A 26439-nucleotide genomic window follows, 5' to 3' on the forward strand; every position below is an offset into this window, starting at 1 on the left:
TCTTTTTGTTTCACCACTGACAGGTGTACTGTTTCCCCCTGCTGTGATTTTCACATATTCGGGTGCATGATTTCACTTTGCTATTGTTCGCACAAATACCTTTCACACTACTGCACTTTTTCAAGCTCGAATATAATATAATAGCAAGGCTGATTCTAAATATAGTGCATTATAGAGTGATAGTCAGTTATATTTGACAAAGCCATCATCAGTGAGTCACCTTAGTGCAGTGTAACAAGAGACATATCACGGTGCTGTAGAAGAAAGATTGACTCCACCACACTGTTACTCCAATCACTGCTGTCGTACATCTAAAACCTTCAGTGTGACGAAGAAAATGAATGAATAAACAAACACACACACAAAAAAACAAAAAGCAAATAATAATATGTATCGTGAGGAAAATCATTACGTAAATTCATCAAGAATACTAAGGAGTCTGGTGTAGTCAACTCTTTATTTTGTATTTTCTTCATTTGTTCTTGTATTTCTTCCTTATGGGTGTAATAACCTTGGCCCCCCCCCTATACATTTGGTTGGGAGCTGGCCCACTGCAGGTCATCCCTTCTCATATTGGGCTGCCCCAGTCCATTAGAAGTGAGCGTGTACGTTATCGTTATTTTTCTTTTGTGCTTTTTTTTTTGGTGGGGACCCAGACTTCACCCATGTAACCCCCATGACAGTCAGGTCCATTAAAGCCCCCCCAAAGTAGTTAATATAATCGAGAAGTAAATGAGAGACACAAAGAATGAGAAATTGTGACAATCTAAAATCCATTTAGTCTTCAGATAAAAACCATTATCCCTTTTGTGCCTGTAGCGCCCCTTTGGCAAGCTCTAATCCTACAAGCTGACAAACAGGTATTCATGGGGAGACAACATTTGAATGGAAAATCATTTTGAGAGATTAGCTCTTGGAGAATAGTTTGATAGGAAAAAGTGACCAACTTGTCTTATTATCTGTTCTGTGTCTAGCTTCTTGTTTTTAGGCCTGGAACTAATACTCAGCTGCCTTGGCTATTAGTGATGAGGTCATTAGTGTCAGCCGAGCAGCTGATTGGACCGATAAGTGTTTAGCCCGGGTTCAACTCACACTGTGATGTCATCCTCCTGTCACCATATCGATCGGTGTGGCTGTGGTGCCGCCCGGCCAATCCGTCCTAATATATCCAGCAGGTAAAAACGCGCCCGTGAGATTATTCCATGTGTTTGTTTACGTGGGAAAAGAAATAGAGAAAAGGAGAAGAGAGTGAGAATTAGATTGTCACTGATAACTCTATCTCATGCTGCCGTGTCTATACACACACACACACACACACACACACACACACACACACACACACACACACACACACACACACACACACACACACACACACACACACACACACACACACACACACACACACACACACACACACACACGCACTCACTCACACACTCACTCAGGGATGAACACAGAAATATAGTGTAACTGTGCCAGAGTGTTTAGACCCGTCGATAGGTAATCAGCTTGGCGGGTATGTAACAGTACTAATTCCCTCCTACCTACTACTCGGCCTTCTGTGGGAATTAGAGAGGAGCTGTCAGATTTCCCATTAAATTGGAATCCTTACACACACACACACACACACAAACGCAGGCGTGCACGCAGACTAGCAGAGGAAAGCCACTGGTGTAGGGTTCAATACACATAGGACACTGGAGATGAAATGTTTCCCCTTGAATGAGAGTTTGAAACAAACAAAATCACAAGGGAATTCACAAGAGCAGTAAGGCATTGCACACATTCAGTTATGTATATTTGCATTTATATAGGATCAGTTTTTGTGACGTATGAAAGAAACTGCCAACAATATTTTTTATCATGTATTTCAGACTTCATCCACAGGCTGAGCTGAAAAGATAATTTGCTTAAAAGCCAGTCTTGATAGAATGACAAAAGCAAACCCACAATATCACTACATCTGACGGCTTGTTACAAAAGGGATTAGAGTAATGAAAAAGGCAATTCAGTTAAACCGACAACAAACAAACGAGAAGATAAGAGAGGATGGCACGTGTGAAGTATTAATGTACAAGTCTAAGTGGTTTATCTCTGTTGTGTCTGCGCAACCTGACCTCTCACCGCACCTTCTCTCTCTTGTCTCATATTCGTCGTCTCCGCTGCCTTTCTTTATCTACCTCCTCCTCCCCTCAAATAGGCTTCTGTAGTGATACGGAGCACAAGTTAAAACACACTGCCTGCATGTCTGTGTGATGAATGGATCAGTGGAGGAGAGAAGCAGAGGATTGGGAGGTAGAGGAGGAAAAGGTCACAGTGTTTCCTGAATCAAAACCTCCAGTGTTTGACCACAGAGAGAACCGGTGTTCATCTTCAAGGTGTGTCCTCTCGCTGACATCACATGGTCGGCTGGCTATGGCAACACAGAGGGGATTCAGTGTTTGTAGGGCTAAAGGAGAAGGTCACACCAGGTGTTACATGAGCTAAGGGAGCCACAGACAATTATAAGGTCATTTCCTGTTTCCTGCATGTAAGCGGCAGAGAGCCAGAGGCAGAATCACTGGTGGCCTGAACCAACATCCTGACTTGTTCAGATAAGCAATACAAACTGTAATAAGTCCTTTTCCTGTCTTTTATTTCCTTACTCAAATCATCTCTTACCTGAACAAATGACGAACAATAATAATGTGTCTGGATCAAACACATTTTTCTTTCATTCTACTTCCTCTGTTCTTCTGCTGTTTTGCTTTTGGGTTGGTGCGGTTGCATTATTTTAGGTCAGACTAAAATATGTCATTGGCTAGTGGATGGATTGCCGTAACATTTTGTGCAGACATTCACAATCCCCACGGGATGGGTCCTGCAGACTCTGGTGATCCCTTGGCTTTAACTCCAGTAAAGTCAGGAGGTTGACATTTTAGTTTTATTGGTGAAATGCCTCAACAACAATTGGATGGAATTGCATTCCCATTAGATTGTGTACAGACATTCATGTTCCCCTCAGGTTGAATTGTAACCTGTGAGGCATGCTGACGTTGACATTAATCTTAAAGCCCTGCTGTGCCTACAGTAAGTACAGCTTCACAGAGGAGCTAGCATACTCTGTATACTCCTCTTTTCATCATAGATTGCAGAGTAATTCATTAATTAATTGCTCGTTTTTTTAGAACTAAATAAATAGCTTTTACAATTTACCAAACTCCAAGGTAATGTTGTCAACATGCTTATTTTGGGCAGTCAAAAGAATGTAATTTACGTTATAAAAGAGCAGTTAATGATTACATTGAAGAGATTTACCACAGCAAAATATTTTAGTATTTGTAATGGTATTTGTCTCATGTTATGGCATAAATTACTATAATGAGAAACCATGAAACAAAACATAATCATTATTTTAGTTTTTCACGTCTATGCTTCTCGTTATCTCTTAACCCTAGCGTTCTTTCAATATTCCTGTTTTATTCCGCCACCATCTACACACACACACACACACACACACACACACACACACACACACACACACACACACACACACACACACACACACACACACACACACACACACACACACACACACACACACACACACACACACACAATGTAGCATGCAAAGGTACATGAGCACACACATGTATCCACACACAGATGACCTCTAATTAGAAAAGTTTTCCTGCCGGCTTTCAGAACCTCACACATTTTGTTTTTGTTATTTGCCAGATGTGGTTGCATTATAGTGGAAACCTGCTGAGTGGCTGTCCAACTGCGGTCCAGTCTTTTACTTCTCCCTTTCTTTATTTTTCTCACCACAACCTTCTCTTTTTCTCACATTCTCCTGAGCAGTTTTCATGATATTATGTATAATACAATGTTTTTCTTAAGGAACAACATGCTGTCTGGCAACCCCAGTGAAGCATTGTGTCGGAAAATGATGTAGAAACTAGATTGCTTGAGAAAAAATAAAAAGTCGACAGCTGTAATGTAGGTGACTCTGTCCTTTGCGGTGAGGTTAGGTAGGTATAAATGTTGTAGGAGCTCAACCTGCAAGTTACTCTTTAATTGCCTCTCACTGCTGCTAACTCGGACAACTTCCTTCCAATCCTGCGCCCTCCTTGCTTTGGCTTTCTCTCTTAACTTAGCTTTCCTCATCCTGACCTCTCCAATAATGTGTGTGTTTTATTGGCTGCTCATTAGATCTTGTGGGCAGCACAGATTCCACAGTCCTTCTACAGTAAATGAAAAGACAGGAGGAAAAAGGTGGAACTGGAAATTGTTACGGGTGGGAAGGTGATGTTGCTGGAAAAGGATGGGGATAAATAATGACTCACAGAAAGAAGAAAACACAAGATGCAAGAGGGAGTAGAAGAAAGGCACAGTGAGTAGTAGAAGAAGCAGGCATTGTGGAAAGCTAAACAATCTACTTTAGCTGGGAGTAGATAATCACTCCTTCATAGTTCCTTGGGGATAGATAAATGCAACGAGTGTGGGGACTGATAAAGAAAGAGGGGGAGTGTGTAGATGAGAGCTAGTTTATTATAAAGCTGTGGATGGAATGAGTTTGCCAACCTGAACTGCTATTACAGCTGCCGTGAACTGAGTTGAACCGATCTCAAACTAAGCGGTTTTAGCCCACTTAAAGCTGCAAGCGCCACTGCGAGTCACGGAGAGGTTCTCTTTGCTTCAAATCTCCTTCAAAATAAAAATCTTGTGTGTGCTCACAATTGGCCATCTCCTGCTGCCAAGAAATATGTTGTGATGCAATTGGAAGCTCAGGACCAGCCTTGCGGTGGGATTATTGTGTTTCCTGTGCTTAAGAATGAAAATTCAAGCACAATCTTGGAACAACAGATAGGTGATGTTACTTGTTGTATTGAACAACAACTGTGTTTTATGTTTTATGTTATACCACCACCCACTAGGGAAATTAATTATTTGAAATGATATTGAATCAGAATATGGTCCAGGGGTTTGTCTAGAAAAATAAAGTATGAGGGCGCTAACGTCACTTCCCGCTCAAATTACAGCCCCTCCCACTTTCCGGCAAAAATAATGCATTAGATCGAAGTGGAAAATTATAGTTTGTTCATGTCTTAAAGCTGCTGAGTCATATATTGCACCTCAAACACTAAATAAATCCTGAGTTACGGTTTCTTTACAGAAAAGGGACAGTATGATCAGAAATCACAGTTTAAATGTCAGCCTGCTGCCTGACACTCGTCCACGAGCAGACCCGCCGGACATCTACCCCCCCTATTTGTTCGGAGCTCCTGTCTGTGCTGTCTGACGGTTTATTTGACTTGATTTTCATATTTTTGGAGTTATAAAACCTTTTTGGACGAACAGAAATATAGTTTTCTTGCATCTCTTTAAAAGTTTGCGTGGAAAATCGGCCTTTTGCAACATTCTGAAAAAAGTATTTAGGTGCTGAGTGATCTTTATACAGACTTAAGAAGTAGTCTCTGTTTGGTATGGATCCTCGTAAAAAATATTTAAATATAATAATGATAATAAACTGTATTTGTATAGCATCGTTTATGCTCTAAGCAGCCCAAAGTGCTTAACAGAACAAGAAGGAAACATAACTACAATATTCAAATAAATAGATCTAAAACATCAACAGTGATCCTAATAAATTCCCATGAAGTGAAACTGACAAGAAATTAAAATAGGTTAAAATAAAACAATAAAAAATGTAAAACAATAAAGTAAATACAGTAAAACATGGACAGTGATGCCAGGGAGAATTGAAAGTTAACCCAAATATTAAAATATACTGTATTTTTTCAAGAAAATCTTAACAATGAGGCACATTTTTATTCCCTCCAATATCTTCAAATTGCAATATCAGTCAAAATAATTGCAATGGAATAATTGTTTTCATATTTTCTTTTTATAATGGCTTGTTTAGATAATGATTTTACATATTTGATGAATATTCAGTACAATAGGGTGAAGTGAACATGGGTGTGGTTGGGAAAAGTAGAAGGATAGTTGGATTAATGACTAACTGCCTCTGGAGTGTGACTCTGCATCCGCTAACTGTTTAGGAACAACAGCTTCAAACCGCCGGCACGGAGAGACGGATCTGACTCAGTAGACTATCAAGCTGATAAGGGAGTCAAAGCATTATAAATAACCGACTCAAGAGAATAGTCCCTGCTATAGTTGACACACCAGATAAATGGCAAGAGAGCTGTGTGTGTGTGTGTGTGTGTGTGTGTGTGTGTGTGTCAGTGTGTGTGTCAGTGTTTGTGTGTTTGACAGTTCTTGGAGGTTAATATACGCCTGGTGTAACGAGAGGGAAATTGCTTTATGCGGCTAAGCCCTCAGGGCTAGAGCATCACAGTTATGATGAACAAGATTTTTACAAAGCCGTCAGTTAAGAGACTGCTGCACACACACACACACACACACACACACACACACACACACACACACACACACACACACACACACACACACACACACACACACACACACACACACTCAAGTGTAGGCATGTTTTCATATGATATCCAAGCATACATTAAATAGAGCCTCACCCTCTATCATTTTGTGGTCTGACAGTGTGTGTGTGTGTGTGTGTGTGTGTGTGTGTGTGTGTGTGTGTGTGTGTGTGTGTGTGTCATCGTATGAAGGGAGCTGTCACAAAGCAGATTGTCCCATCTCTCATCATGGCGTGGTCGTGGGGTCAGTGAGGAGGGAGGGGGGGGGGCTTGTGGGCGGCTTGATGTCTTTGCTGATATAAAACCCTGTCAGCTGTAGACAGGACCTGTCACTACGCCTGTGTGTGTGTTGTGTGTTGCTTGTGTGAGACAGAAAGACTCTGATAAGTGCCCGCTTCTGTCAGGCAGTCAGGTCGGTGAGGACCTGATTGAAAGCAGTCTAAAAGGTCAAAGTCAAGAGTCAGATCGAAAAGAGCTGAGAAGTAGCTGTTCAGTGATTGAGGTTGGGCCATAAAGATGTGAACACACTCACACACAGGTGTACACACACACACACACACACCCTCAAACACATTTCAGGGATCAATAGCATCAGGGACAATGCTGTAATTCAGTGTAACAATAATGAATGTTCCAATTAGGCTGCACTCAACTATACATCCTCCCCGTACAGCTTTTACAACTATGTGTGTGTGTGTTTTTGTACGTGTGTGTTTGTGAGATGTATTTCTACTGTACCATCTATCTCTGTCTGGCCTGCTCTTCGACATTCACAGTTAGATTGCAGCTTATTACCTGTCGGTGCTGCTCCGTCCCAAGGGGGCAGCCGTGGTTGTATTGCTGCTCAGGGAGCCACTGTGTGGAGGTCAGAGGACAGTTTGCCTTCTTCTGCCGCGGTTGCCACAGATGTGCTTCAGCGGCATGATCACGGCTAAACGCGTGCCTCTTAGGATTGTTTTTCATCGGGCAAGAATTAAACTTCCTTTACGTTATATTTACAGTCAAACCATTTTAAAAAAAAGTTGATATTTAATAAATGTCAATATATTTTGACTGTTAAAACATATTTGGCAGTGGCTCTGTAGGGGCTTGGACTTGGGTCCGAAGGGTCGCCGGTTCACGCCCCGATTAGACCGACAACAAAAAAAAATACTGACTGTGAGCTGGTAGCTGGAGAGGTGCCAGTTCACCTCCTCGGCCTCTGCCGAGGGCCCTGGAGCATGGCACCAAACCCCAAAAACTGCTCCCTGGCGCAGGGTACCTGGCTACTTCTGCTCTGCCACCGCTCGTGGTTGTGTTTGTGCATGTATTTCCTCTGTGTGTGTGTGACACAGACTGCCTTTAGTTGAATTAGAATGTATGTTTTTGTGTCAAAGACCTTATTTATAACTAGTATAAACACACTACCTGTATCTGAATACGTTATGTGAAGTCTGATCACAGGCCTTTGCATAAACAAACTTTCTATTAAGCATAATATTCAGTTTATTGAAAGTAAATGTGTTGCAACAATTTGTATGATTGGTTTACAGTTTAGGACACTCAGTTCCTATCTTTCATACGTGGAAATATTCCGATTTCCTCCTTGATTTAGTTCTGGTTTTAAGATATCAGAAGCCATTCAGAAATGTCCAATTTTAAAATAATCTGCAGAAACGGAAATAACCATCGGCTGCTTGTTAACGCAATTCTGGATTCTTAGGTAGATGGAGATGGCACACTTCTCAACAAACATGTCGCTCAGCTCGAAGGGAAGGGATGCTGCAGTCTGGTCTCTACATATTGTTCTGTAGTGTGTGTCTGTGTATTGGTTTATCCATTGCATGTTAATTCCAGGTGCAAATATACCTTATTAAATCAGCTAGCAGCATGCAGCTGTGCGGTTTCTTAACAAGCAGTGGACCTGATGTTACTGTATGTCTCCCTGATATTGGCACTGGACAGATGCAGAGTAACACTTCCTCCAGCCAGTAGAACAACAACAGACATTGTGTCTCTTTGTCGCATCTTTTTCCGCCCTGTGTATGAATGCATAGTGGGTTGACATTTCTGGAAACTTGCTAAGGAACAGAAATCATTTTGAGAGGCGGGGAATTTATCTCCTTGTGCAAAATGAAAATGTTGTCCCTGTCACCACAGCTTTGAATTTTGCACCCGCAACACAAGAGTGATTGCGACATTCCTGCTGTATGTGCTGCTGGGGGGGGGGGGTTGCTAAAGGTTTTAGCATTGGCCATGATGTCCTTCCACATCCACAACAACTGAACTATTCTATTAGACTAGGTTTGACCTTTGAAAGAAGCCATGAGCAGTTCAATTAATTTTTTAAGCTTTCATCAGCCACTAAGGGCAGGTTTCACTCCAAGGTCAGATCAGGAATGGTTCTTTTTATCAGAAGTATTTTAGAATTATTTGAATACATATTTAATACCCCTTAAACTACTGTTCATCACAATCCAACATTTCTTTATGTACTATTGTGCAGAGCTTGATAGACAACCACTCGCAACAATGAGTGAACAATCAGAAGAATTGTTTGCATTTTGTTTAGAAGATGTTTGTTCCTTATGTTAGTCAGGGAATCTGCACACACACATTTCCAGGGTTGTTTTTGCCCAAAGACACCATGTTTAGAGTTTCTGGATGATCATAACTGCCACATTTCCTTAACTGATATGCTTTTGCTAACAATGTTTCATTCATTGTTCAAGGCCAATTTAAAATAATTTATTTTAGTGAATTTGAGAAAAGTTTCCCTCTTCTTGTATTTTATCCTCTAAAAGCTGTACTTTGATTTGAAGCCTGCACACTGTGTTTAGTTTCATCCTATTATGGAAGGGGAACAAAGCCCTGTGCTCAACATGTACAGTGTTCATTATGGCTCTAGGTGTTGTTGAGCGGTTTTAATATGCAGGAAGCCGACAGTGAGTGTGAGCAGTGAGGAGAGTGCTGCAGAGCCCAGCCGGGGAGAGAGACTGCCGAGCGGGGGGGCGGGCTGCCAGCCCCCTGCTGATTAACTTGATTAATTAGACCTAGACTTTATCAAAGTGATATTTAGAGTTTGTATGCAAAGAGGTCCCGAGTAACGATAGCAGTTGTTGTGCAGTATTCGTTTACTGTTTACTTTGCTCTCTCCCTTGAATAAACATCCATCCTTTTTTTCACGCATATCCCTTATGATGCAGATTTACTTAGAATAGCAAAACCCTTAATTTGTCAATTTCACCGTTGAGTTTTTTATAATTTATATCTAAGTTTAAGCCATTAAATCTAGCTCATGGAGAAAAAAAATCTACTTATAAGTGATGAGCTTCCATAGGAATATAAAGTAGTTTAAATTAGCTCCACCTTTACCAGCTGCTAAATTAAAGTCGTGTATACAGACATGCAGCACTCATTATAAAATGCTTTCCTAATGAATATGATTCTGTAATGGACTATTCTGCATAATTTGTAATTAAAGACACTTTTGGGATTTAAGTACATTTTGATACTTGTACTTTTGTTTAAAGGTCTCCTATTATACTATATCTCAACAATATATTGTAGGGCCATATCTATACAAACATGTCTGTGAAGTGTTTTGCTCAAAATACCAAACAGATCACCCATTGTTGCATGCCTAATACCCCTCTATTTCAGCCCTGTTCCTGAAGTGCTGATTCTGTGACTGTCGCTTTAAATTTGAGCGGACCTGGTCACTCTCCTGTCACTCTCCACCGTCCTATCCGAATTAAAGGCAAAAAGCCCCCAAAAAATATATTAAAAATAAAATAAAAATATGAGCGGACCTGAAGCTGGCCACGCCCCTTTGCAGTGTCATGCAGCTCTCTGTCTGGAGAGAGAAGTTTCTAACAGAGATACTCAGCTAAACGCTGCCGTGATTAAACTCCGTATTATGTTCCAAACCACATCAAGCATTATTACACAGAGTATACACAGAGGATTCAGCTCGCGACTGTATATTGCGGACTATAGGTTTGGACGTGGGTTCGGACGTTGCCAGGAGTTCAATGTAAAGCCAGCCCACATTTCGGTTATGACGTCCTAACCTAAGCAAATCTGGATCAGCTCGTTGTACGTGTACCCCCGTTTTTAGAGATATGGGTAAGGAGGAAAAGAGAGAGGGTTGTATTTTCTGACACTTTGTGAGTCTCCTAACACACCGGGGACACATATTTATGTATAAAAGACAGAAAAAAAGTGCATTTTGCATAATAGGGGACCGATTGAGAACGCTTTATAGAATATTGTGCTTGTAGCATTATATCCCTACAGTTTGGTATTGTTACTTAAGATCTGAGTTCTTCTCCCACCACTGGACTCCCTCATCTCGGTCCTCTCTTCATTATGGCCCCCCCTCCCCTCAAATCCATCTTTGCTGAAAACCCCATTGTTGTATTGTTACACACACACACACACACACACACACACACACACACACACACACACACACACACACACACACACACACACACACACACACACAGAAAAACACATGCGGTGTTTGTGTGAGAGGCAGAAACCGTTGCTGTTGTATGTGTTCGTTTATCACGTTTAGTAGTCAGGCGTGCAGATAAGCCTTTCAGGCAGACTGGCAGATGGGCTGTGTGTGAAATGACTTTTTCTTTTTCTTTCCAATAACTTCAAATAATATGTTCCATTTCTCTTCTTCTCTTGACTAACACACACACACACACACACACACACACACACACACACACACACACACACACACACACACACACACACACACACACACACACACACACACACACACACACACACACACACACACACACACTCACACACTCAATTACTCTCTCTCCCGGACACATATCGCTTTACTCTCTCACCCTTTATGTTGGATCAATCTCCGCCCTGTCTCTCCCCACCAGCAGCCAATAGTGGAGCTGACGGTGGCAAGGCCATTTTCTATGAATCAGAGTGCTGTTGTGTCTCTCCTATTAGCTATTCATGAGCTCTGCTGCCTCAGGTCCGTATACCTGGGCTGGCGCAGGGTGTAGATGCAGTCGCCGGCTGAATGTGGATTAACGAGAGTGTCACGTTTAATACAGGCCTGTGACGCTACGGGAGAGGGAGAGGGAGACAGAGCGCTTGTTTATCTCATCGACAGACTAAAGCAAAATCAGGTCTTGACCCGCACCAATTTGTTTTGTGCAGTAGAAACAGAAGATAGATTAGGCGTGTCTGGGCATGCGTCTCACTCCTGCACTTCTTTGTGTGTGCACTTGTTGATGTTTCCCGCACCTGTGCTCTGCACGGACGGTATTTCTCACCCCTTTATCATCATAACCATAAACGCAGATATAAATAATAAAAGGAAAGAAATCAAGAGAGGAATGAAATAAGGGAGTGAATGAATAAAACTGCTGACTGCGTTTGGGAGGGGACGTGAAGGAACACTTCATCATCGGCCCTCGATGCTAAATGACAGCCTGAGAGAAAAAGAGAGAGAGAGAGGCGCGGGGTGAGATGGAGATGACGGGGCAGCACACTTAGGTGGAGAAGCAAAGAGAAGAGGGAGGGTCAGAGCTCAAAGAGGAGGAGAAGGAGGACGAGGATCGAAGAGAAGCGAGAGGGCATTCGATGAAGCGAGGGGGAAAGAGACTGAGTGAGGCGAGTGGGGGGGGGGGCGGTGTATGTACTAACCTGAAGTCACTCCTCTCTCTTTTATCTGAAGTTGCACTATAAAGGGACAGGAGCGCAGAACACCAAAGCCTCTGTACATTCCTTTTTTAAGTAGCTTATTAGCATATTTTAAAGCTTGTATAATAACTGAGGGATACCTGCAGGATCTACCTCACACACTCATATGAATAGAAATGAACACACACACACACACACACACACACACACACACACACACACACACACACACACACACACACACACACACACACACACACACACACACACACACACACACAGCACACTTCCTCACATTGACTTACAAATTACAAAAAAGACTCAAGGATGAAACTCTGAACTTTGAATTCCTGACTAGCTTTGAAGTCTTCAAACATCTCTCTCTATTTCACCCTCTCTTGTCCCTCACCCATAATGTGCTTAAAGGGGGGAGGGCTTCTCCCTAACTACAGCTCCCTCTCTCTCCCATGACCATTCCCCGGGGTGACCCTATCCTCTATGGGGTTCTTTGCCATTACTGTGAGACATCTATATAAATCAGAATCAGAATACCTTTATTCGTCCCACAGAGGAGACATTTTCATTTGTTACAGCAAAACGAGCCAGAGACAGCTTAAAATTAACGAAAAGAAAGAAGAGGTTAGGTTTCAGCTTTTTCTTGAATCTGATTCACGGTCATGCTGCTTAAAAAGACACTTGGTGAACAGTTTGTATTGTAACTCAGTGAAAAATCAAAGGAAGTGAATTAAAGTAATTATTCCCCTAATCTTTTCTCAATATGCCAGAAGCAATTTCCAAATAGCATTGCAGAGAATTTTACCAAGAGTCAGAAAAGAAACCTAGCCATTGTGTCATCATATTTGGACTGTTTTATTTAAAGTCCAGTGATTCAAAAACTCACACACATAGCTTCACACTGAGCACAGGTTATGCAGAGTTGAAATGAGCTGTTCTGTCTCTTTGAATTACGTGCTGATGACTGCTGTTTGTTTGCCTCTGTGTGGGCAGTGTGAAAATGTAGTTTTTGTTTTTCTCCTGAGCCCAGGCTATGATTCTGTTCAGCTCCTCCTGAAAGCTTCATATTCCCCACTGGAGTTCAGTTTTTGCGGCTCAGTCCTGCAGTGAGTATCAATGCAACGGCCTGCAGTTTTCCTCAGGATATCAGTAGAAAGCTGCTGGCAGCTAGAAGCATGTGGTATTCCCGCTGTTAAAAGAACTTCAATCGACTGTCATCCTTAATTGATGTGGAAAACTAAAAGAAAGTAATGAGTGAGTCGCCCACCGCACTGCCTGGTAAACTGGGACAAGAAGTGCTATTAATGACTGAGAGTGAAGCAGGACTCAGGTTTACCTCAAAGATTATTGTGACAGGGAAATAATTAAAGATACTTTGAACGACCATCTCTTAAACCACCTCTGCAAGTGTCTCATAAATGTTTTACCCAACATAAATCTAAAAATAAACACTCACAGATACCCTGAGCAATTGATAAGCAATGAATTATTCTGGAAACAATGAGCAGCTCCAGCGCAGTCTCAGTCATTATCAGTCGACTTGTTTGCTTTTACCAGAAATATCCTAGCTGGGATAGGTATGTGTCCGACCTTTTACGTGCGCCTATATTTGTGCTTAAGCTCTTGCATATGTTTATAAACCTGAAAGTGAGTAAACACTGAGAAAAGCATCATATTGTATCCCGGCAAGGACATCTGTCAGTCTCATTGAATTAATGTGACTCTGTAAAAAAAACAGAGTCTGCCCTTCAAATGGTGTGTCACTGAGCTGCCCTTGTCTGAGGAGGGGTGGAGGAAGGAGGAAGGAGGAGGGAGAAAGGGAGGGTGAGGGAGAAGACGGAGATATGGTGTGTGTTGCAGTTGGTGGCAGATGTTGTCACTGTGGAAAGGAGGAAGTAAACATCCACATTTACACACACATGCTTGCGTTCCCCGAGCATATGGACTCATGCACAGTGCGACACACACACACACAAACACACACACACACACACACACACACACACACACCACACCACACCACACCACACCACACACACACACACACACACACACACACACACACACACACACACACACACACACACACACACACACACACACACACACACACACACACACACTCTAAAATGCCGCCCACGTACCCAGCAACAACAAATAAGTTAAAATCTGTGGAGAAAAGTGCAGAGGGACAACGAGAGAGAACGAGGAGCAGGTCAGAGGAGTGGAACTTGAAGCTCTCCAGTGTTCTGCCCCCCCTCAGGTCAGTGGCATAGCCAGAGGACATAACATGCACTCCTTTTGAACGGAGAGCAATGTTTTAGTTCCGGCTCAAAATCAATGCTACAGAGTGGAGATGAAAAGAGAATGGAAGTGAACACCAGGCCAGGAAAGTAGAGACTGATGAAGGCAGGGTTTTATAAATGACTGAGGAGGAAGATGAGAGAGTGAAGACTTTGTGACAGAGTTCAGAGATTACCAAGAGGATGGACACTCTGGACGTGCTTCTGGTACTTGCTTAAATTCTTGTTTGACAATGGTATAAATACTCATCTGCAGGCCTGACGTCAGTGTTTCCCTGTGAGCTTGATTCCACAGAGACCACAGACACATTTTTAGGGGCAGCTTTGTAGTTTCCCTCTGATTTGGAGTGTTGTTCATGTTCAATTATCTTTTCCATCCAGGTGCTCTATTGTAAAGTCTTATGTCCACCAGATTTGGGATTGGGATAGCCTTAAACATGGAGATGATATGCTTAAAATGCATGTAAGGGGAGGCACCATCCAAGATAGCCAACCAAAAAATACAAAGAGTTCAAATCTAAAATGTCAATATAGTAGAAAGTATAAAAGTAACAAACATATATCCCAAATCTTCATCTGTTTGATAAAAGTCTAATGCTTTATTTAGGATTATCAAGTTAAAAAGCTGTATTGTCATGTTCTACCTGTGAGTCTGGCTTGTATACTATTTCAGATCTATGAAACCTTTGTGCGCAGAAAGCTGCACACATTCTGAACCTCAAGATCTGGGAACAAATGCTAGAGGGATACACAAAAGTAATGTTTCTGTTTAAGATGCTACACCTTCTCTTCCAACTTTCCTGCTCCCTGTGCGCTCCCCCTGCTGCACCTTCACTTCTCACCTGCACTTATTTGCTCAGATGACCCTTCTCCCTCTCCCCTGTTCTCCCCACCACCACCTCTGTCTGGGCTGCCGGGCTGTCACGGTGATATCCAGAGCGCTGCGGTTTTTGATCTCCACCTTCAATAATGAATGAAAGGATACCATTCGTCAATCACTTCAAAAACCACGTAGCCCACAATGCTCAAGGTCAGGACAGTGGCAGCTGTCAGAGGGGATGATGGCTCGCACAGACAGGTGTGTGGACAGGTCCCGGGGACAGGGACGAAAAAAAAAAACACCAAAAGGATAAGCCCACAAAGAATTTAGCAAAACAGGGAAGTGAGATAAAAGGAGCTGGGGATGAGAAGCGGCGTGGAAAAACAATTCTGAGACATTTAAAATCTCTGACAGAGAACAAGAAGGAGGGGGGAGATTGAGCAAGACTGGATTTTACTTTCTCTCAGGTCCACATGTCGACCACACAACGCTTTCGCAGTGGTTCTTCTTATCTATGTACAGTATAGGTTTATCTGTGTGTGTGTGTGTGTGTGTGTGTGTGTGTGTGTGTGTGTGTGTGTGTGTGTGTGTGTGTGTGTGTGTGTGTGTGTGTGTGTGTGTGTGTGTGTGTGTGTTTACGAGTATATGGTGACCGAGATGGACCTTAGAGTCATGTTACATATCACATGTATGAGCGCAGTCGTGTTGGGAAATCTCTGTGGATTTGGGTCGTGTGTGTGTTATGTGTGTAAGTGTGTAAAGCCTGTTGGCTATAACGTGAAAGTGGTGTACGACAGGTTCAGGAACAAACCGGTAATGCCCACACACACCACCATGACACAGCTGTACAGGTGGCATGCACACACTTCTCCACACTTTCCTGACTTGTTTTGTATGTCGGTGTGTGTGTGTGTGTGTGTGTGTGTGTGTGTGTCAGTGTGTCAGTGTGTAAATACTAGTTTGTTTTCCACCTGCAGAAAGACGGTTTTTAATGAGAGGATGTAAAATAGAGGCGGTGGAAGGGGGAGTCTGGGGGCTGAAATAAAAGCGCAGAGAGTAAAACATAGGAATAATTATTGTGTGCGAGTGTGTGTGTGTGTCATTCAAAAAGTATTGAAGTGTTTTCACAGTCGCTTGTGTACACAACTTTCTTCAGAGATGGAAGAAGACGCTGTTGTCTCAGCGGGGGGCGTACTCATTTCCCTCCCATCCTACTCTCTCATTCACCTCCTCTCTCTTCCTGTCCGCCTGTCTGCTCATCATGAGATAGAAGCTGACACTGTGTGTGTGTGTGTGTGTGTGTGTGTGTGTGTGTGTGTGTGTGTGTGTGTGTGTGTGTGTGTGTGTGTGTGTGTGTGTGTGTGTGTGTTTGTGTCGTACCAGATGTGCCCTGCAGTGTGGCCCACCTCTTAAATGTCACTGATCACAGACTCTTCCACCTGATTACCTCAGACCCCGCCCCAACATCGTTCTCCTCCCCCATTCTCCATATCAGCCCCCCATTCCTGCTCTATTTATTGACTGCTTTACCTCCTCCATTCATAGGCGTGCACAACATAACTCCCTAACACCTTGTTATTCCCCTACTTTTTTCCACCAGATGTTTTGTGGAAAATTGTCCAATTTGATTGAATTAAAACAATAATTGACTTGAGCTCTCATTGAGCGTCTTTAGTGACGCTGTAGCTGGAAGTTAACGTCAACAACTGATATTCCGTAGCTGTAGGGGTGATGGCTAGCATAATTTGAGATGACCTTTGCAAGTCGACCGTTAACAGCGCTAACAGCTAAGATGGATACATATTGAAAGAAGAAAAATACAGATTCTGGACACGATACTGATCAAATTACTCCCAGGCCTAAGCCTGATGAAGAGCCCAATAGAAACCACCCTGAACAAACTGTATTCATAGGGTTAAGTTTTCCTTTAATATCGTCAGCCTTCAAACTATAAATGATTATAATTCGGCTTACTATGATCGGCTCCTATGTTCTCAAAGACATGCAACGGTGAGGAGAGCACACACACACCAATTGCCTTTGCAAAGCACTTTGAATTGCCTTTGTGTCTCAAATGAGCTATATAACTAAACTAACCTTAACCTTTGAAACTCGGTTTCTAGTGCTCAAAAATGTATACAACATACAAACAGTTACACTGACATTGGATTTGTATTCACTGTTTTGGTTAACATCTGGCATACTGTAAGCTACCTCTAAAAGAAAGAACACACTGGCCAGTCACTAATTGAGCACAGTCCAAATTGGATAATGATCACATTAAATATAATAAAGACTTAAATGGACACATTTCTTTCACCTGCTATTGTACATGCGTCACAATGAATGTTAATGAGACTCCAGACTGAAACAGCTGCAATTTGCCTTTTTTCCAAATGTGTTTCTCCTTGACAACCTTTTTGTTGCAGAGATATTTTAAGAATATTCCGTAACTCTCAGTGCATGGTATTGTCTTTGACACAAAGAAGCAAACACACTCAGAGGCAAAGTCAAGCACGTTGAGTTTGAAAGCTTGTATTTTTGGCCTCAGCTTGTATCTACTCGTGTGCTTTTTGAGTGTGTGTGTGACGTTGTATCTCTCCTGGTCTGACATCTGCCAATCAGCACGTCAGGATCAGTCAGTCGTCTGTCAGCTCCTCACAGACAGCTGTCAGTCCAAACTAGTGGAAACCATGATTGGAGCAGGCAAGGAAGAAGTTCGGAGGAGGGAGCTGTGATTGGCTGTCTGAGCAGGAAGAGAGGTTAGAGTGTGTTATCCGGCCTTCAGTGAGAGATGCTTTGTTCTCCTCTGAATCTGACATTCAGTAGTCAATTAAAGCAGCTGCAAAACTTGAAAAGCCACGAGTTAAACTCCTGATCAAAGGTCCACACTCACATCCTGCCACTCCTACTATTCTAGCTGCGGATGAGCAGAGGAAGCTCTGTCTTGCAGGCTTTTCTACTGTTTTCTGTCCAGAGAAATTCATGTCCCAATAGACTTTCTGTCTGACAGTTCCGCTGATCCTATTGGGATCAGTGTCTGAGCTGCAGCCTTATGTAAGAGCTGCTTTGATTTTATCACCATCAAAGACGGCAGGTGTTTTGTGCTTAAGTGTCATCTTGTTTGGTCAGTGGATTCCTTCAGTTAAAGCTCTCAAATGGACGAGAGGCGCAGAGTCGTCTAGTTGTTGTGTTTACTGCATGTAACCACATTTGTTCTGTTATAGTCTTGATTCAGGCATCACCACTGATCTTACAAAGATAAACTGGTTTCCTACCAGTGTAGACCAGCTGCTGTTGACATTCAGGAGATACAATACTACTGTGACAACATGTCTAATCATCATTTGTCTCTCTATCCAGTTGCTGCCCGTCGTTCACATTAGGGTTACTTTGTTTGACTTTTACAACTGGAATCGGAAATGTCAACATCCACTGGGTAGGAGAAATGGTTTAGGAAAGAAGAAACAGCGAGGCGTGCCATGAGAGAGAATTATATTCATCAGCTTTCAGGTCAGAGCCAAGGCTCACCTGGAATTCACCTCACTCTTGTGAAGTTCATCCCCCGACAGCCCACTCTGCAGAGGGACGTTGCCCTCGTCTCTCCGTCCACCTTTCCGACCACAATTTGCATTTTCTTTGGATATGTTTTCCTTGCAAAGTGCAGAATCATTTAGCGAGACAAACTGTTATGGTGAATGTTTATTTCTATTTTGATGCTTTGATGATTTATTGTGATCAATATACAATGAACACACTTTCCTGTTGATTCCCTTTCTATTCCTTTCCTGTGGCTTTCCTTTCTTGCTCGAATAACCCTGGTAAAGAAACATGTGCCAACTGATGCCCTATTCCCACCATCACCTGTCTCCAATATATACAATTACACCAGGTGCCCTAATCACCCAGCGCCCCAAATGTGCCTTCAAAATAAAAGCCTGGAAACTACTAAAATAAATGTTTGACTATAATATAAATCAAAATGTAGCTCCAACAGTTCTCCTATACAATATACCAACAGAATCACAGAGAATTAAACAAGTATAATTCCGATGTATTTGTGATGTGTTTACTCTAGACTTGTCTGTACTCTTAGATTGGAAATGAAACCTCATTTCTCAGCCCCTCCACTTTACATTGTTCAATTAATTAGCCTGTTTTTCCGACCCTATTTTTCCGACTGCTAGCAACGCGCCAAAATGTGAAACTCATAATTCCTCCTCCCGCCTCACATACTGTCAGTCCAATTAGATGTTTTTAAATGCCGGTTGAAACTAGTGCTGGCAGGCTTATTAGATCACAAAAGGAGTAGAACTCATTTGCACCCCATAATCAAATAGATTGCTGTTACCATGGGGGAAAAAAGCTGCCTAGCTTGCAACTTTTAAACCGCTTATTCATAGAAAATGTAGGTGTAATAAAGAGTATGATTTAGTTATTTTCTCCCCTTCAACCTCATGCATCTAGAAGAAAGAGAGACACAGAGAGAGAGAGAGAGAGAGAGAGAGAGAGAGAGAGAGAGAGAGACACACACACTATCAGTGAATCAGTATTCATAGTCTATAGCCAGCTCAGCCAGCCCTGTCTCGCAGCAGGGGTTCAGCTCTATGAAGATAAAGTGAATTTTCTGGAATGAGTGACCCTAATTCCGACCCACCACACATACACACATTCCCACACCGCACGTACACACACACACACACACACACACACGTTTCCAATAATTAATCAGACACTGTTGGATTCATCGGCGGTTCAACTTTCAGTTTTATCCCTGCTCTCTCACTCTGAAATGCATTTCCACTGCGGGGCTCCCCATGCCGAGCAGAATGCAAACCCAGCCCCTATCAGGTTTTTGACCACCTAAATCGAAAGCTTCCAACGCAAAATAATCAAACCTTTACCCCTGCTGTTACCAGTTAGACGGCACCTTGACCTCATACCCAGCCAGAGAAAGTCTCACACCATGCCACAGCTGTTGCAGTAAAATTCAGGATTAATTTTGGGATGTTTAATGCAGCACGGTGCAAGAATAATGATCGTTACTGGCCCATTTGTAAAGGACAAGTCATTAAGGGACTTATTTCAATCACACTCACTGTAAAAGTGCAGAGGGACGAAGAGGAGAGGAGAGAGGGTGAGATGGTAGCAGCCCTGGAGCAGCAACCCTGATCCTCTCCTCCTCCTCTCCTTTCATCCTCTTCTCCTCCCTCTCCCCTCTATCGCTGCACTCATCTCCTCAGCAAATTGAATTCCTCCCCAGAATCTGCCTAAGCAGCTCCATGAGACCAGCTCCCGGGAGCAGGGGACACGCACATGTTGCCGAGGAGTGTGTGCGTGTTTGAATGCACATCTGCCTCTTGACTCTCCTGTCACATTTGGAGGCCGACCTCTCTGTTAGGCGACATTCCTCCCCAAAAGACAAAAAAAAAGCGAAGACCTTGAGCTGCCACAGAGACGGACCGAGGGGGGGGAGGAACAGAGACAGGAGATAGACAGACAGGTGGTCGGTTGGTTGGTACAGCTGGCAAGGAAGACAGACAGGTTAGGAAGAAGGGTGGGGGGGGGAGACTGTGAAGGAGTGACAAGCTGATTTTAAATGACAGAGAGACAGACATTGGGGGGAGAGAGGGAGACAGACGACAGCAGTGAGTGAAACAGGCTGTTAGCTGACCTTGCTCCTCTAAGATGTGCTGTTCTCTATCTCTATCTGTACTTCCTAATGGACTCCCTTTATAGAAGACGGAAGTTAAATGGCTGTGAGGAGTAGAGGGGGTGGGGGGGGTGGGGATTCAATTCAAGGTATGTAGTATGAAGAAAGTTGTAGATTAGTGGAATGGATGGAGGGGCATCTTTCTATTTGTACAGCATGCTCATGAGCCAGCCTTTATAATCGAGGGTCATATTGTGGAAGCTGAAAAGGCTGCATCTCTGCTGCTTTCACACACACACACACACACACACACACACACACACACACACACACACACACACACACACACACACACACACACACACACACACACACACACACACACACAGAGGCAGGCCGCGGTGAGTTATTGTGCTGGTCAGCAGTTTGACATTGGAGTCTGCATTGCCAGCCATCGTCTGTAGAAACGGAATATTCCAAATAAATCCTCACGCTCACACACCGCTTCACTCTTTCCCTCTCTTAGACTCACCGACACACACTGATACACACACACCAACACACGCAGACTGCTGTATAAATCTATCATAGGTGGAACACTTCCCTCTTGTGCTCGGAGCAGGCAGCTATCAATCTAAAAAGAGAGGGCGGGGTGGAACAGTGGAAAGCAGAGAAAGAGAAGCAGGGGAAAAAGGTGGCCCTGAGACATCCGCAGGGAGTAAGGGGGGAAACAGGGACGAAGTGAAATGGCTGGAGGAGAGAGAGGAGTGAGAAAGTTGAATTGGCAGGGAGGAGAGAAGATTGAGTTGACAGGAAAAGGAGAGAGAGAGAGAGAGAGAGACAGAGAGAGAGAGAGACAGAGAGAGAGAGACAGAGAGAGAATGTAAAACTCTGCCTCAGAGTTATGGACCTGTCCGTACATACTGTAGCAAGCAGATAAGCCTGCCCTCTTCGAACCCAGCTGGTGTGTGTATGTGTGTGTAAATGGTTGATGGTTTCAATAAATCTTTGTGTCTACAACCCTGCACCCAGATGCTGATTTTTTGTTTAGTGGATCCAGGCCCCAACAGATGCTGACAGGTCCTACAGCTAGTTGCCGTGGACACACTCTTTTAGCCTTAATGCTGTGTGCTCGGGATCCAGCTCTGCACACCTGAGCCAAGAGGTAAAGACTGCATGCCATTGTTTAGACAGCAGCGGCAGCCCAGCCATTCAGCAAATGCACCACGCAAGTCAAAGCCAGCAACTCAGCAACCTTATCAGAAGCAGCAGCGCCGGCACCGCCAGTAAATATGTTCTGTAACTGAGAAAACACCGTGTCTGGATAATAACAAGTGGGCTGGAGGGGAAGAACCATTGTTGAAAGGTTACGTTCTTAACATGCCACTAGTGTGACTGAGCGTGACTTTATCCCGTTTGATCACATCACACCTGAACGAGAGGATGTCCAACCTTGTTATACATTTGGGTTGAGAGTGAGTGTGAGGCATTGTTTGACCTTTCTACCCTACAAAGCCTTAAGTGCAATATACACTGGCATTTGATACAATTCAACCGATGCCATCAGCTCACAGCAGATGCTCCGTGCCGACAGAAGGCGTAGTCAAGTTACAGAGTGTTGTTCCAGGGAGTAAATGTGATAGAATTGCTGCTTTTCTGGACCATTGATGCGCATCAATGCTGGGAAAAAGGACATGCTGACACGGTGATTCATGTTGCTGGTGTGTGGGCTTAGAAGGAAAATAATAGGAGGGAATGTTTGACGTGCATCAAATGTGTTTGTTTCCGTACAGATACACCATTAATACTGGGTTAAACTGAATCTTATTGAGTAAAAATAGTACTATAATAATGACAATAATGTATTTGTATAGCAACTTTCATGCAAAAGGAGCCCAAAATGCTTTACAGAACAAGACATAACAACGTTATCAAAATAAATAGAGAACAATGCAAAACATCAACAGCGATCCTAATGAAAATCCCTTGAAGTGAAGCTGACAAGAAATTGAAATAGGTTCAAATAAAACAATTAAAAGAAGAACATTTCAAATGTAAAATAAAAGCAAAGCAGAAAAAATACAGTGAAACATGGACAGTGATACCAGTGAGAATCCTAAGTTAAAAGCCATATTGAAAAGATAGGTTTTTCATTTACTTTTAAACATTTCAACGGTATTAGAGATTAATACAACACAAACATCCTCGTTCTTTCTTTAAACAGGAAGATATTGATATATTTCAGGAGGTTCTTGAATTGTAATTATTTATACTTAAATGTATTCGTTTGAAAATGATTTTCCACTGAAAGTCCAGGTAAATCTTGTTAGATGAGTCTCTGCAGATTTTGGTACACCCACTTTACTCTTACCGTAACTAATGAGGATATAAATGAGAGCCATAAAGGTGAGGAGGGCAATGTCTTGGCTGCAAGAGTAGGTAAGAAGAAGATGTGACTGAGTACAGTTAGTCTAAGTGCAGATGATCAGAGAAGCTGCACACTCCAGTTTTTAACTTGAGAACAAACATGTCCGTACGTGCCAAGGACAAACCATGGAGGGAATTCCATTTTTAAATTATTTCGGTTGATGATAAATTTGCTCAATTTTTCCAAGCATGCAGGCTTTTCCTCTAACAAAAGTAACATCTTCTCCTCTCTTTCTGTGTGTCAGAGGTTGCTCCCTACCTGCGAGGGGCGGGACGGGGGCAGCAGGTGGTGTTGGAGGGGAACAGACTGGTGCTGACCTGCCTGGCCGGAGGCAGCTGGCCCCTGCAGTACCGCTGGACTCTCAACAACAGCAACGTCACGGACTGGGCCCCGCAGTACAGGTCAGTTATCGGACTTTCTTTTTCCTGTTTCCATACTTTCTCATAATTCTGAGAATCTTCTGTGTTTCCAGTGACGCCTGCAGCATTGAAAAACTGCGTAAGAGCAGTGGCCTTAAGTGATGGAGTGCGTTTAGAGAAGGTCAGAACATTTAGACGGTGGAGCCAAAGTGAGATTAATAATTACATTTGCATCATAAATATGTATACGGTCTGGGGAGAGAAGAGGAGAACCAATCAATAAGTCTGAGCCTTTTCTCTGCTTTTCTCTCTTCTTCTTCTTCTTCTTCGTCTTCTTCTTCGTCTTCGTCTTCGTCTTCATCTTCTTCTTCTTCTTCGTCTTCTTCGTCTTCTTCGTCTTCTTCTTCTTCTTCTTCTTCTTCGTCTTCTTCTTCGTCTTCGTCTTCGTCTTCATCTTCTCCTTCTTCTTCTTCTTCGTCTTCTTCTTCTTCTTCTTCTTCTTGTTCTTGTTCTTGTTCTTCGTCTTCTTCGTCTTCTCTTCTTCTTCTTCGTCTTCTTCTTCTTCACTTCCTCTCCCACTCTCTCTGTTGGCCCCTGTGTTTGTTGTCTGGTAAGAGCTAAGCAATCCCTCTCAGCAAAACCGCAGCTGTGAAACAAAATTGTTTTTCACATCATTCAGAAATAGAGGGAATCTTGGGGATGCTTACACACTGAGGGAGGGACAGCGTGAGCCAGCATTTTGTAGGATTCTCTGTCTGAGTCAGGGAGCGTTGTGGAGCTCGGATCTGCTCTCAGAGATCTGGCTGTTAGTTTGGTGAGGCCAGGGCTGATCTGAAACGCCAGGCTGCAGTGTGTGTGTGAATTTGTTCTACATTTCCCTGATTTCTTTTTACTGGTGGTTGAACGTAAGCACGTAAAGCATGTACTCCACTATTCAAAGTATTGGCTGTTTGATATCCGGCTCCTTGTATACATTTTTTAGCTTAATATGTCCTGGTGGTTTTGCTGGTGCCTTTCATGGTACAGTAGTTACCTTAAACTGTGTGTGTGTGCGTGTGCACAACAATTACACTTTCAACGTGTCTTCCACAGCTCAGGTTTGGGAACATTTGGTGTTCAAGCCAAATAAGGAAGCAATGTTCATATCTAGCTGATGGTTAATATGTGGTTACTCTGCCCTTTCGGTAATAAAGTTCATAACTATTTAGGAGCTGGATTGGCAGTATTTGCCCTTTTAGTAACAAATTACTCTCTCTACCTCCTTTCTGTAATATAAATGTAAGTGCATTTTTTTAAAAGAGTGAGAGTCCTTTTTATATTTGATCTGGCTTTTATTTTTTTCATATTCCATTTAGAATGTTTAAATATCTTTAAGAATTTTTAGTGCGAAGCTTTGAAGGGGTGTGCTTGTGGCAGTGTTATCACTTTGGTCATCGCAAGGATTTCTCACACAACAGAAGTAGGTATTGTGGCAGTTTACATGCATGTAAATAACACACACCTTTTCAACATCCTCTCTTTAGAGTGTAGTCTAATTGATCTTCGTTTGAATGTCCTCTTATATCCCATGTTTAATGTACTAGGCAGTGAATAACTCAGACGAGCGGCGCTGCAAATGAAAATGATTAACATTTATGGAAACTTCATTAAGTTTCCTTCAGTTTTTCTCAGTTCAGCTCCAGAAATCTGGCCTTTTTTACACATAGTAAGTTCCAATAAAATAATTAGTTGGCCAGTTAGTCTTGCATAACACAAGAGTGTTTGCTTTGTTGACTAAGCTACTGTATCATCTTCAACAGTTTTGGGGAACAATTAAGTTATTTTTCACAGTTTTTTTAAAGTGCTGCCTAATTGTGCTGCTAACAATTTGCAACCTGCTTTCTTATGTTACAATTAAGTTAAGTTTAATGTTACATGGTGCAGTCTTCTGTATTGACACAGAAACTTATTCAAAGAATTTTCACATCACAAAACCGAAAGTATAGAATTACATCTGGTCACATCAGGGCACGGATTGAGGCCACAGGGAGGTTTTGGTCAATTTGTGCAGAAGCTGTTTTATTGGAAAAACCTGATTGAAATGGTTGTTATCTTAAATCAAAAGGGGAATTTGACTTCACACTCAGGCCGGAGACTGTCAGATACATTTATTGAGCAATTATTGTATTGATTTGAGCCTGACAACATTTAAAGGTCCCTTATTATGCAAAATGCACTTTTTGATGTCTTTTATACATAAATAAGTGTCCCCGGTGTGCAAGTAGACTCACAACGTGTCAGAAAATTCAACCCTCTCTTTTTTCCTCCTTACCCACATCTGTAAAAACGGGGGTACAAAACGGGGGTACAAAACGGGGTACTGATCCAGATTTGCTGCCGATATGACGTCATAACCGAAATGTGGGCTGGCTTTACATTGAACTCCTGGCAACGTCCCGCCCACGTGACACATCTCAAACTATCGTCTTCAATATACAGTCGCGATTTGAATCCCCTCTGCAGCACCTGTGTCTCTGTGCAGGATGTCTGCAGGAGGGACTTAGGTTGTTGTATATATAATACATATAATGTCACTGTTCTAGTGGTAAACACTGAGAAGTGTTTCAGAAATAATGCAGGAACACAGAGAGAGATGCAGTGTCCAATATCAAAATATGTTTCACGATGAGAGCCGCTGTGTAAAGTGTCATTCCTGATTCAAATGGACTTGTGTGTGAGTGTTTGATGTACATGTGTGTGCACTCG

The 26439-nt window shown here is 42.6% G+C and overlaps 1 protein-coding gene across 1 annotated transcript in view; it reads left to right on the plus strand.

The window, feature by feature from the left end:
* Positions 1–26439, plus strand: part of LOC134865237 (protein sidekick-1-like) — a 215319-nt gene that overhangs the window by 57165 nt on the left and 131715 nt on the right. Inside the window, 1 exon segment of the mRNA XM_063884715.1 lies at positions 23580–23736. Coding sequence (XP_063740785.1) covers positions 23580–23736 — 157 coding nt within the window.

This window comes from Eleginops maclovinus, chromosome 5 (genome assembly GCF_036324505.1).
Source record: "Eleginops maclovinus isolate JMC-PN-2008 ecotype Puerto Natales chromosome 5, JC_Emac_rtc_rv5, whole genome shotgun sequence".
NCBI classification, from domain to species: domain Eukaryota; kingdom Metazoa; phylum Chordata; class Actinopteri; order Perciformes; family Eleginopidae; genus Eleginops; species Eleginops maclovinus.